Raw genomic sequence first — 18,731 nt, forward strand, 5'->3', positions numbered from 1 at the left:
GTGTTATATGTAATTAATGAATCATTGAACACTACATCAAAAACTAATGATATACTATATAGTGTCTAACTGAACATAATAATAAAAAAATAAAAAATAAATAAAAAATCTATTTTTTCTGATATAAGTACGGCTACTCTGACTTTTTTGATGTCCATTAGCATGATAAATAGTTCTCCATCTCCTCACTTTCTTTTTTTTTTTTTTTTCATCTCCTCACTTTCAATCTGTAGGTGTCTTTAGGTCTAAAATGAATCTTTTGTAGGCAACATATAGATGGATATTGTTTTTTTTTTCGTTCTGATACCCTACATCTTTTGACTGGAACATGTAGTTCATTTACATTTAGAGTAATTATTGATAGATATGAATTTAGTGCCATTGTATTACTTGTAAAATTGATGTTCCTGGAGATTTTCTCTGTCCTCTGTCTTTTTCTAGTCTTTGTAGCTTTTGGTCTTTCTTTCACACTCAGTGTGTGTGTGTGTGTGTGTGTGTGTGTGTGTGTGTGTTTGCCTTACAGACTGGTTTAGTCATCACAAACTCCTTTAGTTTTTATTTTATTTTTAGTTTTATTTATTTGTTTATTTATTTATTTAGTTTATTATTTGTTTGCTTTATTTGTTTGTTTTTTGTCTTGAAAACTCTTTTCCTGTCCTATTCTGAACGACAGCCTTACTGGATAAGTATGCTTGGCTATACGTTTTTCCCATTCTGCATGTTTAATATATCATGTCACTTTTTTTCTGGCTTGCCATGTTTTACGTTTTTCCCATTCTGCATGTTTAATATATCATGTCACTTTTTTTCTGGCTTGCCATGTTTCTGTGGTTAGGTCTGGTGCAAACCTAATCTTCCCTTGTAGGTTAAGGACCTTTGCTCTATTGTGGCTTTTAGGGTTCTTTCCTTATCTCTGTCTTTTACTAATTTTACTACAATATATCTTGGTGTTGGCCTGCATTTGTTGATTTTGATGGGAGTTCTCTGTGTTTCCTGGATTTGGATGTCTGTTTCTTTCCTCAGAATAGGGGAGTATTCAACTATAATTTGCTTAAATAACTCCCTCCCCTTTTTCCTCTCTTCTTCTGAAACTCCTATGATATGAATGCTATTACAGTTTATGGAGTCTGAGTTTCCTAAGTCTGCATTTGTGATCCAATATTTTTTTTCCTCTTCTTCTCAGCTTCATTATTTACCATAATTTTATCTTCTATATCACTTACTCATTCCTCTGCTCTTCTTATCCTTGTGGTCATTACACCAGTTGGTTTTGCATCTCAGTTATAACCATTTTCTTAATTTTATATTTTACTTTATTTTTTAGCATGGCTAATGTTTAGGTCTTTTACAACTGTGGTAAGGAACTTTCTGGTGTCTTGTATGCTTTTCTGAAGCCCAGATAGTAATCTTATGATTGTTGTTTAAAATTCAGATCAAGCATATTACTTTTATCTGTTTAGATTAGATTCCTGGATGTTACCTCTTCTTGTTCTTTCTTTTGGAGTCAATTCTGCCATCTTGGCTTATCATTTAGGTCTCTGTCTTCAGTGTGTTAGGAAAGCCTGCTATGTTTGCTGCTCCTGAGAGTAATGGCTTTATGACGAAGAGGGATTATACTGTTCAGGTCCTGGCACTTCAAGAATTGTTTCTGATATATGCTTTCTGCACTGCTGTTGTGTTTTAGCTGCTCTTTCCCTCAGGTCAGTCTTCTGCAGAATTTCTCCTTGCCTGCAGTGGGAAGTGTTTGAACCTTGTCCACTGTGTGATGAGTTTTAACTAGTTGTGTTTTGATCTGCTTGTTAAAAAAGGCTAGATCCTATTTACCCTAGAGCTGAAGCTTTACAGAGCTCTATGGTCAGTAGAATTGTGTGTGTGTGTGTGTGTGTGTGTGTGTGTGTGTGTGTGTGTGTTAGTCTTCTGGGTTAGGGTTCTGCTGCCCTAATTCTCAGGCAGTTTTGCCCGAGTGTAACTGCACCTGCAGGGCACAGTGGCATTGTGCTTGGTTTTAGTGGCTCCAACCTCCACCAGAAGCACCATATTTTTTACTGAAATGGGTCAATGGCATCAGGCCACTCTCTTGTCCCAAGAGCGGGACATTTACATCTGCCACTATTCAGAAAGGCCCTCATAGAAAAGCAGACAATCTCCCCTCTTGTGTCCCTGGCTTCTGTCAGACCCCTGCCTTTGTCCTGTCTGTGTCCAGGTTGTCTGTCCACCTGGAAGCACAGTGCTCCTGTGTTTTATCTTAGGCATGCTGCCTAGGCTTCAAACTCTAAATTTTAGGGAACTGGCAGGGCACAGGCCCATGCTGGTCCTCTGGGGGAGGGTCTCACTGTGCTAGGACTGGTACTGGTTTGTTCCCAAAAGCAATTGCAGGAATGTGTAGGAGTCAAGAGTTTAGAGTAATGTCCAGAAAAAAGCCAGTGTCCAGGCTGGCTCTCCTCAGAAGATGTCTCTACTTCTATGCTAATGAACAGAAGTCACTGGTTCTTTTGTCCCCAGAGAGGCTATGCCATCTCTCCAAAATGCACTCCAAGAGGGGCATTTTTCTCTCCCAGTGCAACCCAGGGGATTCTCAGACCATGCTCCCTGCTCCTGGCCTCCACCCTCCTTCTTCACAGGAATGTTTCTACACCCACCAGGCTCCACCCTGGTGATGGGATGGACTTCTAAAACATGAGACTTTGAGTTCCATTTTTTATAAGAACTTGCAATAATAAGCCCCTCTCATTTTTCCCATTGATGATTATGGGGAAGTGTTTTTCTTGTGCAATGCACCCTGTTCTCGTTCTCTCTCTCTCTCTCCTTTCTACCTGATCAAGGCTCCCTCCCCCTGCAGTTTCCATGACTCTTTTTCTCCCCTCTAAATTACTTCTTTGCACCTCCCATCTTCCATGATGTGTCTCCTTATCTCCCCCTAGTTATGCAGTTTATTCTTTCAATCTTTAGATAGATTTCTTAGGTGTTCAGATTGATTTGATATTTATCTAGCTGCATCAGGACTGAGGCATAGGGACCCCTATTTCTCCACCACCATAACTCCTCCCCTGTGTAAGGGTGGTTATTCAACCTAACACATTCCGTTTTCTTCTTGGAGATTGCCCTAACTTCTTGTAAACAAAAATGAAAGGGAAAATGTGCTTTATACAGGATCGAATTATTTTGTTGTAGAAGACCCCTCAGAGTCTAGTCTACCACACTGCCAGAGGCAGAAGTCCCCTTATAGTTTTTACACAGTTTTCCCAGACTCCACTCAAAACCTGTAGACCCAGTGTCCCTGAAGTTAGGTGGAAGAATCTATATTTTATTTTATTTTTTTTTAAAGATTTTACTTATTTGACATATGGAGATCACAAGTAGGCAGAGCAGCAGGCAGAGAGAGAGGGGGAATCAGGCTCCCTGCTGAGCAGAGAGCCCAATGTGGGGCTCTATCCCAGGACCTTGGGATCATGACCTGAGCCAAAGGCAGAGGCTTAACCCAATGAGCCACCCAGGCGCCCCAAGAATCTACATTTTAAAACTGCTTCTGAGGTGATTATTATAATAAACCAGAGTTAAGAATTTCTACCTCATAACTTGTTCATATCCAGCAAGTGAGACATATGGGAGGTCAGAGCTGACACAGAGGAGGAGCCAAGGCTGTGGTTCCTGGTTCAGTTCCTGGTAGCACTGCCTTTCCCTTCTTGCCTACAAAGTTCCCAGTGGCCTTCTGCCATTTATTAGTAACCTTAAATTGGCCTTCCTATGTGAACTTACATGTCAACAGAGACTTAACACTTTAGAATAAGAGCTTATCTACTTACTTAAATCTAGCTTGTCTTTTAAGGGCATTGCAAAAAAGTCTTTTCTGGTTGAAAACTTTTATGATCCATCTCTGACAAGTATAGAAATATGATATCTGCTCTCTTCACATTTTTATAACTCTTGGAATCTTGTACACTATTTTCTCAACCAGATGCTCTTGTAGGGTAGGGGCTATGTCAAATTCATTATCACAACCCTGTATCCCTTAATCTATCATGTCAATAGTGATTGAAAGGGACACAGAACCCAGTTGCTCAGGAAGGTTTTATTGGTGCATTAGGATAGATGGGATAATAGACAGAAGGAAGAGATAAAAGTAGCTCTGAAACCCCCACAAACTGAGGAGAGTTTGGCATAAATGGGTGACTGGTTCTGTGTCTTCCTGTTCCTGAGGGCGTCTGCACAGCAGAGCAGCTCAGAGAGGAGTTTAGGATAGAAAATACCTTGCAGGAAAGTTTTCATTGAGAAAGATCTAAGAGAGAAACACCAGGATTAAGAACTAATGTCCAGAGACATGCCAATTGGACTGGTCAGGACAGGACAAACCAACCCCTCTGCAGTTGTCTTCTTCCAGTACTGAACACTGGAGTCCAGGGCTGGGATATTCATGGCTTATTGCTCTTGAAGTAGGAATATAGCCCCCTGGCTGTGAGGCCTCGCTTCCCTTCTGGCTGGGCTGCTTCCTGGCCCTGGGCTGAAGGCATGCCAGTGTGCAGGCTACCATGCCCCTGCCTTGGGATCTCCATCTCCCTTGTGTGGTCATCCACCCACTCCTGGGTAACCACTGTGGGTTCTCTCTCTCTCTGTCCACCTGTCACACTGCATCTTGGGTGAGTGCTCCTCCAGTCCTGTCTGCCTGTCAGAGTGTTTGTCCCAGCCTGGGCCTGTCCTCCCAGCTTTTTCTCTCCTGCCTCATAGTCGCTCACTTGTGTCCATCTGTGACCACGGCCTGACTGCCTCTGGGTCTGTCCCTCATTTCTATCTCCTATGTCACTTGCATTGTGGCTCCTGTATTGCTCCATGGCCTGAGTGTGTGTCTGGGTTTCTGAGGCTGCCTGTGTCTGAATCTGTTCTCCTGTCACCACTTCACTTGTTTGGCACCTGTTTTGACCCTGGACCTTGGACCCTCTGGTCTGACCATGGGAGGACTCCTGTAGCTGTGTGTCAGGGCTTCCTATCTGATGGCTCCTGTCTAGTTCCATGACCTGGGTGGCACCTCCCGGTGTCTGAACACATTCTCCTGTCAGTATCTGGCTTACCTGGCTCCTGTCTTCACCCTGGACCTCAGACCCTCTGCTCTGGTCGTGGGAGGACTCCTGTAGCTGTGTGTCAGGGCTTCCTATCTGATGGCTCCTGTCTGGCTCCATGGCCCGGGTGATACCTCCTGGTGTCTGAACATGTTCTGTTAGTATCTGGTTTGTTTGGCTCCTATCTTGACCCTGGACCTCAGTCCCTCTGGTCTGGCCATGGGTGGACTCCTGTGACCGTGTGTCAGGACTTTCTATATGATGGCTCCTATCCTGCTCCACAGTTTGGTTTTCATCTGTCTGGGTCTGAGTTCCAGTTCTAGTCACTAATTCACTTGTCTTCTGTGCTCTGTCTTGTTCCCTGGTCTGTGACTGTCTCTCTGACTCCCTCTGTCTGATCTGGTGACTCTTGTCTCCTCCTACTCTCTGGGTCTGCTGCACATGTCTCCGAGCTTGTGTCTGCTGACTTTCTTTCTCTTGTCTCTGAGATTCAGACTGCCTATCCTGGTCAAGACCCTGAGCATGGTTCTGAGCCCCAACACCTGCCTGTCCCCTGGAGGCCAGAGTGCGCTGTACACATTGGCTCCTCTCGCAAATCTGTCCTTCCCTAATCTGTCGCACCTCAGCTCTCTTGCTCTGTTCTTTCCTCAGCTCTTGTGAGGCCCCAGTGGGGAGGCCTCCAGACTCTTGAGATCCACAAGTCTCCTCAGGACTCTTACTCATTGTCTTGAAACAGGCTTGGGTGATTTTAAACACCAGGACCAGGAATTCGTTGAACTCCACAGTCCCTGTATCATCTTCATCCAGCAGGTGCAGGACTTCATCCACAGTGGCAGGATCATGGGGTTTCTGTGGAGAAGAGACCAAGTCAGCATCCCTCACCTGAGGAAGGTGTGATTGGGCCAGTGCACTCAGCTTTCAGGCTTCCCAACCCTGAACTTGGGAGTCCATCTGTGCTGGCTCCATACCACTCACATAGCTACAGCAGCCCTAACATGAAACCATTTTTAGTGTGCCATCCTGCCCTTCTTTCAAGGGTAAAAAGTACATTTTTTTTTTGTATCATCTGTGCCTGCCATAATTCCTGGCCTCTAGGAGAACTGGATCAAGATTCAATGAAGAATGAATAAATGACTGAGCTCATAATGAGTCTTTGGGTTGTCCTCAGTCCCTGACCTCTGGCATTGAGCAGGATGCTCTCCAGCAAACCCAGCACCAGGAGAAACACAGCAGGAACATAGCCCAAAGAGAATTCTGTGAGATCCATGCTGAGGCTAAGGTGCTTTCTGAAGATGGGGTGGGTGGGGTCTGGTGGGACCACAAGTTGCCCTGAATATGCATCCTGTGTGTCTATACATTCCTGTCTCTAAGACCATCATCCTGGTTGCTTTAGATAAACCAAAGACAGGGAGGGACAGGGAAATGCCTCAAGGTCCTAGGTCTGCTTTGTCAGTGGTTGGAGAAGTGGGGAGGGGCTCTTAGAGTGTATCCCCAGCTGATAATAACCAACCTGTCCTTCAAAACTCATTTCTGATGTGAACACTCAACTAATATTTTTGAGCAACTGCAAGATACTGAACTATGCTTCTAATGCATTCTTATTAATGGGTGATCAAATTTCTGATAGACATAGGAAGTAGTTACTATATCAGATTTAAGAAACACCAGAAAGCAGCAATTACTTTCATTTCTTGAATCTTCAAAGGCTCTGTTTCTTTCTGAGCTGTCCCCTGTGAGTCATTTCACCTTGTTTCCAAATTAGAATTAATTGAAATCAAGGTATTTTCTCTAAGGACCTGACCTGTGAACTGCTGTGACTGTCTCTTGCTTCTTTACCTTTCCTTTCTCAGCCTGCAGAGCTGCCAGGAGGCCCGGTGGGCCTGGATCCAGCAACTGCCGCCTAAGATTCCTGAGGCAAAGCATCTGCAGGCAAATCTGTTTCATCTCTCCTCTCCTGCCCTCCCCACCTGGCCCGGGATATCATACCACAATGACATCAGCAAACTCATGTTCCAGGAGCCTTTTCAGCTCCCCCCGGGTAAGCACTGGGCAGCTGCCCTCAGTCCTGGCGTAGCGCCCAAAGGCTTCGATGATCTCATTAATGTTTCGCAATAATTGAGGCATCTTTGGACTCAGGCTGGAGAAAGAAACAAAGCCCCCTTGGGGGCTCCAAAGTCAATTTTAGTGTTTCCTCCTGCTTCTTCCCAGTCTTTTCTCGCATATTCAGTTCTGCTTCCTGTCTCTCTCTCTCCCTTTTTATTATGTTATTTTAGTCACCATATAGTACACCATTAATTTTTGATGTAGTGTTCCATGATTCATTGTTTACATATAACACCCAGTGCTCCATGCAATCTGTGTCCTCCTTAATACCCATCACCAGGCTCACCCATCTCCCCACCCCCGCCCCCCACCTGCTCCTTCCCCTCTAAAACCCTGAGTTTGTCTTTTGGAGTCCATAGTCTTTGGTGGTTCGGTCTTTCTGTCTGGGTCTTCCCATCTCCTTTCCTACTTAATGGGTTTTATGAATGGGAAGGAGAGACACACTATGATTAACAGCAGTCTCCAGAGTCAGGACTTCTATGCTACCTTCACCACCTACCTGGTGAGGTTGGGCAGGTTGCTTTTCCTTTCTATGCCTTGGTTTACTAATTGTGAAATGAAGATAATCCTATCAAATATGTACTTTATAGGATTATTGTGAGGATTAAAAGAGATAATTCATATAAAGCACCTGGCAGATGCTGGCTTATACTAAGTGGCAGCTATTAAATATCATTATGATGTTATACACATACCTAATGTTTGTACATTTATGTAAACTACTGCTCACAAAGCACTTCCATATGTGTCGTCCCTTGTACTCCTTATTATATCCACTTTTTTTTTTTTATAGGTGACAAACAGATTCAGAGAAGTTAGATGATTTGTTCAAGGCCCCACAGATTGGGGGAACCAAGAAACACAAAGACCCATATCTCCTTAACCCAAATGCAGTGAATCTTCTATACTGTACCTTGTGGACAGTCTATCCAGTCAATGGTTGCCTGTCATATGGTGTAGGGTGCTGCTGCGACCACTGACAGGCAGTAAGTACATATGTAAGTCAACCCCTTGCCAAGCAGGAACACCAGGGAACTGACTCCACCTTTTCTTGCTGCTTTTGGCTAGGTGTTCAGAAAGAGGCTAGGCTACCAGCTATTGGCAATATTCCCAGTCCTAAGTTCCTCTAAATGTGACATCTGTCCTCAGCACTGAGACCTATAAGGGAAGTCAATTTGGCCATAGGTAGGTAGCTCCTGCCAGCTCACAGTGTTGGTGGCCTTTGAGGAATGGCTCCCAAATGAAGGGAGAGATTTTCCTTCTCATTAGCCAGGGATCTAGGCATAGCCTGAAGTGAGTCTTGGGTGCAGCTGAATGGGCAAAATACAAAGGGATGTGGAGGTGCATTGAAGCAGAAGTCTCAGAGACCAGGACATGGCATCAGAGATGGCAAGTTTCAAATACAGGGGAATAAAGAAGGCTGCGAAGCTGGGACATTAGGAGAGGGCATCATGAGTTGGGAAGGAGAAGGCATGAGAGAAAGAAGGCCTGGATACAAAGTTGAGAGAAGGAAGGCCTGGGTACAGAGGCAGGAGAATGAAGGGAGGCGGGAAGGAGGGAGACCTGGCACTGGGGAAGGTGGAACAATTTGGCTGAAGGCCAAGGTGGGCTCTTCAGGAGGTGTTCTTTCTACCCCCACAGTAGCCAAAAATTTCAGGCAGACTTTGCTTTTGTACATCAAGGCAAAAAACTCAGAATATTGTACCCCAACAGAGAAACGCAAAGATCCAATTTTTTTGTTGTTTACTACATGGCTAACCTTAACACTGACCTATAAATAGTAAAAATAATGTGACTTTTTAGTTAACTTCAGATCCCTTTGGATAAATCTGTAAACTCATCTTGCCTAAATATGGCCCTCAGGTGGAGGAGGACAACCACATAAGCCACTTCCTCTGTGACAAGTTTCAAGCCCATTGTCAGGTTGGCAGGAGTAAACTGTTCTGACCTCCCAGACTCTGAGCAGTGCAAAGAGGCTTCCAGAACATTAAGAATAAGACACCTTTGATGTACAGAAAGGCACATGGGTGGTTCCATTGCTGCTGCTAAAATAGGTTTTGGTGGGAGAAGCTGTGGCCAGGCTAACCACAGGGGAGAAGGAAAGAACGCCATGGCTTCAGAAGAGCATCCTCTCCCACATGCACACACCCAGTCATCAGAGCAGATAATTTCTGCCCACAGTTGGAACCACAGGGCTGTGACCTGGATCTGACAGCCTGGTTTTATGAGCTCAGATCACCAAGACACAGAATGAGAAAGAGGTTTCTCAGGAAAGCACTTACCTAATGCACAGACAAGATGAGCAAGTGGCAGTTAGGTGATGTATGGAGTACCAGGTCAGCAGCACAGGAACCTTTTATAGGGGATTTAATGGAGGTTAGTGTTTTAGAAAGGCCATCCCCACCCCATGGGAAGGATTGATTCATACAGGCTTGGCCCAGCCCAGCCTCACTTCCCTTCTTGTCTGTTTTACCTGCTGACACGTGGCTGTTTTAGCTTAATGAGCAGGCCCTCTTATTACCCTCGGTGCCCTTCCTGATTCCCTCCTTGGGTCTGTCTCCTCATATAAGGGAAACTCTTTTCTGTTGTGATGGGCTCAGCAGTGCTTAGCACAGGTCGGGGCTGGTGAACACTCTTTGTCTCCACGTGACTGCAAAGTCATGGACTCCTTGTTTTTTTTCTTTTTTAATTTTTTAAAGGAAAAGTGAATTGGGGGAAATGGAGGGGGAGATGAACCATGAGAGACTGTGGACTCTGAGAAACAAACTGAGGATTTTGGAAGGGAGGGTGGTGGGGGGATGGGTGAGTCTGGTGGTGGGTATTAAGGAGGGCATGTATTACATAGAGCACTGGGTGTGATGCATAAACAATGAATCTTGGAACACTTAAAAAAATAAAAGTAAAAAATACTAAAAAGAGAGATTTCCATCTATTGAGGGCTATCCTTTTCACTTTGGGAAGCTACACATGTTTATCTGGTGATATTGCCATTACTTAGAACATTCTTAGAATTCTTGTTTTGGAATTGCCTCTCATGCCAAGTTCATGAGTCATGCAAGAAATTCAATATCATTTCTTTTTGGTTGGGTCTCATTTTTTTTATTAAAAAAAGATTATCAAGCAGAGAAAGTCAATTATCATATGGTTTCACTTACTTGTGGAACATAAGGAATAACATGGAGGACATTAGGAGAAGGAAAGGAATTGTGAAAGGGGAGAAATCAGAGGGGGAGATGAACCATGAGAGACTGTGGACTCCAAGAAACAAACAGGGTTTTATAGGGGGTGGGCATGGGGGGATGGTTGAGCCTGGTAGTGGGTATTAAGGAGGGCACATATTGCATGGATCACTGGGTGTTATATGTAAACGGTGAATCTTGGACCACTACATCAAGAACTAATGATATACTGTATGGTGATTAACATAACACACACACGAGTTTAATACCCCCATCCTATGGGTAGGCACCATTTTACAAATGGTGGGAGAAAAGGCTTAAGATAAATAAATGCAATCCTTTCATTGAAAAGACAGGGAACTCAACTGGTCAACCAATCCGCAAATATTTATGGAAAACCTATTTTATTTCAGACATAGGGCTAAGCCTGAGGGAAACTGTGGAGCAGGATGCCAGCAGTTTCTACACTTACAAATTTGTCACCTGGCAGTTCCAGGAGAAAGTCCTCAAGAGATTAACAGTACTGGTAATTACTGCTTGATCTATTTTGATTTGATTTAATTTTCATTACCACCTCATTTCATTGGATCCTCATAACTAACTTGGTGCCTTATGTAAATGAAGGCACCAAGAACCCTTAGAGAAGTAGTTACTGAAGAATAGATGGGTGCATCAGAGCCCTCAATTTCTGGCCACAGTTCCCCTCTATTACAATGTGGCACTTTATAAACATCAAGCTTTTCTTTGGGTGAAGAAATATCATCCTTGAAGTTGATGAGAAGTAAACATTCTGAGCTTGAAGCCAAGTCCCAAAGGAGCTCTGACACACATTTTTGCAGGAAGTACATGTAGTTTCTGGAAAGGCATCTTCGCAGTCCTCACTTGTCTGCATGCAGCCCACAGGAAAGGCAATGACAATCAGGATGGGAAGGTGCAGTAAGGAACTTGGCTGCAAAGACTGGCAGAGTGAAGGCAGCCCTGCAGCAATGGCAAGTCCCTGTAAGAGGAGCAGAGTGAGATGCAACCTGCAGGAGGGCCATCTGCATGAAGAGGGGCTGGCTCCAGTCCCTGGTGGGAATCCCATCCCAGATGCTGTTATGGTGACTGATCAGTTCAGAGGAGGTCAGTGTGAGAGGGAGGTTGGGGAACAAGAGGGGTCCTGCAGATTAATTAGATCCTCCTTTATCTGAAGGGGCTTTGAACCTCCAGAAATGTTTGGGAATTAAGGGAAAGTAAGTTTGGGAAGTAAGTCGAGTGCTTTATCTATGAGGTAACTCTGAGGTAGGTATCATTACATCCAATTTACTGATGAAGAAACTGAGGTACAGAGATGTTAACTAAACTACACAAGGTCACATACCTAGAAAGAGTTAGAGTTAAATTTGAAGTTAGGTCTGCCTGCCTCCAAAGCGCATGTGTTTCCATGAGGCAGGACAGAGCTTTGGGATGTGGCTGGCAGGGTTGGGTGGGGCTGGGGGGGGATGAGAGTGTGTGATGGTAGGGATTAACAGGCTCTGAAAATGTAAAAGTGTTGTCTGTGAAGTTTGTGAGGAGTTATTACAAATAAGTGACTTTACTCTGTAGTCACATCCCTTGGGTTTGGGAGGCAGAGAGAGGTCAAGGACCCTGTCTGAAGTTGAATCAAACTATGTTCACTTTGCCTTGGGATAAACAGAAATATCTCAACAAAACAAATTCAATTTTACACTGTGATTCCTTCTTACACACTCACTCAGAAATCTTTACTGATGTTCACTTCATTTATATTTATTTATTCACCATATAATAAGCACATCATTTGTTTTTGATGTAGTGTTCCATGATTCAGTTTGCATATAACACCCAGTGCTCTGTGCAATATGTGCCCTCCTTAATACCCACCACTGGCTAACCCATCCCTCCACCCCCCTCCCCTCTAAAATCCTCAGTTTATTTCTTGGGGTCCATAGCCTGTCATGGTTCATCTCCTCCTTTGATTCCCCTGCCCCCACTTCATTTTCCCCTCCCTTCTCCTATTGTCCTCCATGCTATTCCTTATGTTCCACAGATAAGTGAAACCATATGATAATTCATATTTCTGCAAGCACCTAACAACCTATCTTTGCTACATTTACATTTGTAAATGAATAATAAGTTTCTGCTTCCCAGGGAATAAGTCTAGCTGGGAGAACAGGCCATGAGCAACCCAAAGAACTATTTAATAATGGAAGACAAGGTGTTGTAAAATGTAGATCTGTAAAACCAAATACCTTCACTTGCACCCTAGAACACAGAATGGTGACATGGGGCAGGGGACTGGCAATGGGGAATGCTGGGAGGGTGGCCATTTGAGTCTCCGCTTAAATGGTGGAAGATGGAAAAATTCCATAATTTTGGTTCTCACCCTCAGAAAAGAACAAAAACAGGTCTGAAAACCAGAAAGCATCACCTGCAATATCAGCTGTAGTGAGAGAAGTCATCTGTCACCCACTGCCTACATCCTAAATGAGGGACAGGGTGAGGGTACATCTGTCAGAGAGAAAAAGAACAAAGGACAGTTCTGGTTCTCCTTATCCTTTCTCTGCCCCAAGTGTGGTCTCTTCTCCCAGGCCCACCCACCTGGGCCCTGGTCAGAGCATCCTGGAAGACCAAATGCTCAAATTCAACCTTGGACATGGCAGGGAGGATTAGGCAGATAATAAGAGTCATCCCTGTTGACACAGATGCAGTGTCTTAGTGAGTATCTATTACACATTCTGGGCCTAATCCCTGACCTGACACGTAGTGTTGATCCTGCTGTGTCTCTGAGTCCTATGCAGACAGTGAGCATGTGACTCATAATGTCATTACCATTAGCCAGAAAAGCTAGAAGCTGTCATTTGAAAGGGAATCTGAATTTCTCAGAGCTAGGTGTTCAACTCAAAGACAGAACTTCTAGAAAAAGCAAACCAGAAGGTTCTAACCTCTTTCCCAATTGATAAAAAAGGGAAATATTTTGGGAGATGGGGGAGTTTTTCTTTTTTCTTTCTTTCTTTCTTCTATTTTTTTTATATTTTTTCCTCATTGGTGCTCAGAAGTCTGCACAGTCCTGGTGGCACCAAAGGTTTGTTGATTTAAATGTAATGGGAAGAGATAAGATACTTCCCAGCATGTCTTTATTCCTGTTGTAGTCTCTGGTCAAATCTGGACCTGCCTAGAGGCCAGAAAACTCCTTTTCCTTGCCTTGCTGATATGCTTACAGGGCCCTGACATCTGAGTAGTAGGCCTGGCCACCAGACACATGGGACTGTAATTCAGAAGTAAGGGGTATGAGTGTGTAGGTGCACACAGACATGCCTGTGGTAAACTGAGGCCTTTGGATCTGAGGGTGATGCAGGACAGTGGGGTCTTTCCTGGAATAATCTTATAGCCTGATCTGGGCTTTTGTTCTTGTGTGGCAGCCTCTAAATTCAACTCTCTGGTCCTAAAGTTCTTCTACTTGCTTTCACATAGGACTTCCAGTCAAAGATTTCGTCCAGTGTTATTCCATCATGTTTAGGAAAATATTTTCTTTAACAGGCTGAACTTTTCTTTCACTCATTTAACCATGTTTAAAGATTGCAGGATATTATACCCTAAGTTTAATCAGGAAATATAAAATAAATGTAATGCCAAGCATATTCATGTAATATGGAGAAATTGTTATGTATAGCAACATGGATGACTATCACATAAATTTTAACAACAACAACAACAACAAAGCCAGTCACAAAGTCTATATGGTATGAGTCCATTTGTAGAAAATTACATTGACAGCAAAACCAAACCACGGTGTTACACATGAGAATACTAACTGTGTAGAAACATGAACCTAGCTTCTGGGATGTTGATAATGTGTTGTTTCTTTTGAAAACTCTTACATTAGTGATTTGTGCTCTTTTCTGTGTGTATTTTACACTTCAATTCAAAATAATTTCCCCAAGGGAGGGAAAAAGCATGGAACTGACAGTCTCATGAAACCCTAGCTCATGCCACCTTCTGCTGGAACTTCCTCCTTGAATGCATTCTTTTCTTTCTCCTCCACACAAATGGCTTCTATCCCTTCAAAATAAGATAAATACCACTAATTCTTCAATATATTTCCATATTATCCCAATCAGATGAGATCTCTCTTGATCGGGCCTCTCTTTGAGGACAAGGCTGGCTTGCAAGTACATGAGTACTGACTTGATATGGAAGCCAAGTCCATTCTTCGGGAAAACAGAGCTTCCCCCTTAATTGAGAGGACTAGCTGATATGTCACACACCATGTTTGGCCCCATTCTCCATCCCACTAGAGCTACTGGGCTTCATCCATGTGCTCATGGAGATAGTGTGGGATAGCTTAGCATTTAAGTCTGCAGGAGATCCCAGGACCAAACTGGGAAAAAGCTCCAAGACCATTTTGGTGAATGCCAAATGAGCTGGATTTGTGCTAATCTCTTTACAAACCCCACAAACCTGTCTGTGCTGGCCTCCACTGGAGTTGGTCATATTTCCTCCTTCATTGATCAAATCTCCCTTATCCCTCAGGAAGGTAGCCAGGATTAAAAGATGATGACAGGGTGTTCTGAGCACAGTGGATGACGAAGGGACACTGAGGGCGTACAAAGAAGAAAACCATTAAAATTTAGTATGGGGGCCTGGAAATACAGTCCTAATTTAATGGGCCTGAGGTCATTCTAGGTGCTGCTAGCTATTGGCAAATGTCATGTTCACTGTCTTCAGGCTACTGTGATGTTAGGAAGACAAGAGGGCACACAGGACAGTTCTTATCTCTGAGAGCAGAAAAGACCAGCATGGTCCCACTGCTTCACTGGCTCCCTGGCTTTACTTACTTGCTGAGCCCCTGTTTCCTTATCTATAAACTAGTAATAACCTCTGTTTGTGCCCCTTGGTTATTATGAATTAACAATACTCATCCAGCCTAGAAGTGCCTTCTAAACTGAGCAAGTTTAAAACCTGCGTGGAGCACTATTATCATTTTCATATGAAGTAGTTGTAAGTAGTCCTTTGAATATGGACAAAAGGAATGTACACAAAATTACTGTTCATGTCGATCACTCATTCTGCCCTTTTAAGAAGAATTAATCTCTAAATAATAGATAATTCATACACCTTGGAAAATCCAAAAACAGAAATTAGAAAACACATAGTGAGTGATTATTCCCTAATGAAGGTATGTTTATTTTTCCACAAAAGGATTTACCAAAGACTTAACTTACCTTTGTATACCTTTGTATACACTACTAATTATTTCAGATAAAATGTAGATAAATCTAGCATGTATTTAACATTATTTTAACATTATTTGCAGGTCAATAGGAAGTGAATCTATGAAACAGATGGAAATTGTTTTCAATTTACATAACTTTTGTGGGGCAAAAGCAACATGGCTTTACAGTGAGCTTGTCTCCAGTCCTCAGCATTTAGAGATGCTGTGGGGTTCTCTGCAACCCAGTCCTCCACTTGAGTGCTAAGAACCTGTTTTCATACCCTGGTTCCAGAATCAAAGACTTTCAATGGTTGGTGGTCTTTGCAATTATTGTGAGGGTCCCATGAGTCCATGTGCCTGCCCATCATTGCTGCATAAGGAATTCCTACCTTGCACATGTGTGTGCTATTGTTTGTTCTGGCCAAATGACCAAGACAGAAGTCACTTTCTTCCAAGAATACCAGTGTGGAGCTCCTCACCCACCATCTGTGGGAACTAGTCATGGGTAAGGCCTAAGACCAATAAGGCAGGATAGTGGCAGCAGCTGACTCCAGAGAGCAGTCACCAGAGCCAAGATCCACAAGATCAACACTGAGCACTGACAGTGTGCTGGTCACTGTGCTATGGTGACTCTCAACAACCCAGAATCTTGACTTTTCACAATCACTCTGAAAGCTGCTTTGTATTCCCATATTCCATAGGATGTACCTGGGTTTCAGAGAAGGGACATGGCCAAAGTCACATAGTTTTGGGTGAAAATAGAACTGGACCTACGATTTTTTTTTTCCTGGCTCTATGGGCCTCTCACCACACAGCTGCCTCCATGGAGTGCTGGGAGAAGATGGGAACCTGAATGTCCCTGAGCAGTAGATTGTATGTTTTTGTTAGCATGAGACCTCTTCCACTGCCATCTGAGTTGTGTGGGCACAAAGACTTAGGAGAAGGGTCACATTGAGGAATATTGGCTTGTGTCAAGATTGCCCCCTAAGGAGGTAAATCCTCAGAAACAGCTTACTGGGGTGTGGGCATGGTGATATCATGCTGGATCACAGGTAACAGTTTTAGCCTCTTCTTTTGCTGTCACTAACCAAGAATATGGACCTTCCTGCTTGCTTTTGCACTTCTCTCTTCTTAGCCTGTCATTGTACAGGCATGACATTTTCTTGTTGTTGTTAAAATGGAAAACAAGGCTTCACAGACCAACCAATCCTAGGATATATCCCAGCTCTACCACTCATGAGCTCAGTGACTTAGGATAAATCTCTTAACTTCTCTGAGCCTTGACTTTTTCTCTAAATATGGAGCTTCTATGATTCCTCTTCTCCTATGGATGGTTTATAGATTAAATAAAATAATGAGTCTTAAACATTTTTTTGTGGAGACTGGAAAAAAGTTGGCTGTGAGTAGATAATAGAAATCTGATGTCAGTCATGAAGATGGGTCAAGAACTTGATAATAATAGAAAACCAGCTATTCAGGATTGGGCTCAAGGCCTTTAAACAACAGGGACTGATATGATTAAACAGAAAAACCAGAGGCTCTTATGGTCATGAGGGAGGTCTTTAATAGCTACTAGAACATAACACAGTTGAACTATGAGTGTGTGTGTGCATGTGTACACATCTTAGAAGATAAATATCCTTAAGTTTCAACATGAATTTCATTGTTCAGTAGCAAAATGGGACTGGCAATAGTTTGAACTATAAGCTGATGAAAATTCTGAACTTTGGGCAATTGTAAATAGAAAGCCAGAACAATCTCTTAATTTCTGTAGCAACTGTAGCACATAGATGTGACATTTTGGAGATACGTTGATGAAGAAGCTCAGCAGGTGACACAGAACCAGAATAGCACAAGAAGGAAACCCAGAGGGGACCACACTTGCACGGTTTACTCATTTCTCAGTGAAGAGGGAATCCACTTAATCCCAGGAGCACTTTGCAAATTGTTTTGTAATTTGTTGTGAATGCAATTTTGCTTATGTTAATATTTTTGTCAAAGTTCTAATCATTTATACAATAATGTGGGTTTTGTCATTTTTAATAAGCCATTTTTCTGTTTATTCCTAGGATCTGAGTTATAAGAAGCCCTGTGTGTTTTCTTTTCCTTTTTTTAAGTTTAATTTTATCTTTTCAGTGTTCCAAGATTTATTGTTTATGCACCACACCCAGTGTGTTTGCTTACTGGAGTCCTGAACACTGAGTGGGGCCCCTTGGCAGCTGCCTTGTAGATCTGGTGCCCAGACCTGCAATCTATATCTCACCCAGGGGTTTTTCCTGTCTGGATGTGCCACATGTTTCACAGATGCTCCTCCCAAAATGTAGCTTCCACTCGGTTTGTCTCTCTTTAATCCTACTGCCACATGTGTAAAACTAAAATAAAAAAACTGCAAGGTGTGAGGTAAAGTCCTCAAGGTAAACTATCAGGGGAAGTGCCAACTCTGCTCCACCATGAAGAGGAGTGCCTTTCCTCTGTTTTTCAAACCAGAAAGGCTGTGTTCTTATACACTTCCAGGCAAAAATAATCCTTCTGACTCGTTGTTTTGAGCATAATAATAACTGTTCCTACAGGCAATAAAGAGGATATAGACACTGATAATTATAGACTAGCTCACTACTGCCTGTGGGGCTTTGTAGATGGCTGTGTGTTGGAATTATTGTCATTGGTTTCTTCACATGGTCTGTATATTAGTTGGGGTTCTCCAAAGAAATAGCCTAATGAGAGAGCTTATGTTAAGGAAATGGCTCACACAATTGCTAAGGTTGGCAAGTTTGAAATTCACAAGGCTGAGCAGCAGGCTGAAAACTCTGGCAAGGGTTGATGCTGTAGTCTTGAGTCCAAAGGCAGTCTGGGGGGAAATTCACTCTCCCTTGGGGGAACCGTAGTCCTTTTCTTTAAAGGCCATTAACTCATTAGATGAGGCCCACCCACATTCTGGAGAGTAATTTGTTTTGCTCAAAATCTACTGATTTAAGTGTCAGTGACATCTAAAAAATACCTTCACAGTAACATCTATCTAGATTGATGTTTGACCAAACAACTGGGCATCATGGCCTAGCTAAGTTGACATATTAAAATAACTATTACAGCCTAGGTACTTTGTTTGGCTTTCCCAATCTTAGCTTTTCAAAGTTTAGGTTCCCCCTACCCCCAATTTCTTAGTAAATCATTTTTCCCTTGTACCTT

At 43.0% G+C, this 18,731-nt stretch overlaps 1 protein-coding gene across 1 annotated transcript; it reads right to left on the reverse strand.

Moving 5' to 3' along the window:
- Window positions 1–4,409: 4,409 nt before the first annotated feature.
- CRNN (cornulin) lies at window positions 4,410–7,175 on the reverse strand. Its single transcript, XM_059374558.1, has 3 exons — window positions 7,038–7,175; window positions 5,202–5,900; window positions 4,410–5,063 (listed from the first exon to the last, which is right to left on the reverse strand). The coding sequence occupies exons 1-3, from the start codon at window positions 7,173–7,175 to the stop codon at window positions 4,410–4,412; spliced, it is 1,491 nt and encodes a 496-aa protein (XP_059230541.1).
- Window positions 7,176–18,731: the final 11,556 nt, after the last annotated feature.

Source organism: Mustela nigripes, chromosome 14 (assembly GCF_022355385.1).
Source record: "Mustela nigripes isolate SB6536 chromosome 14, MUSNIG.SB6536, whole genome shotgun sequence".
NCBI lineage: Eukaryota > Metazoa > Chordata > Mammalia > Carnivora > Mustelidae > Mustela > Mustela nigripes.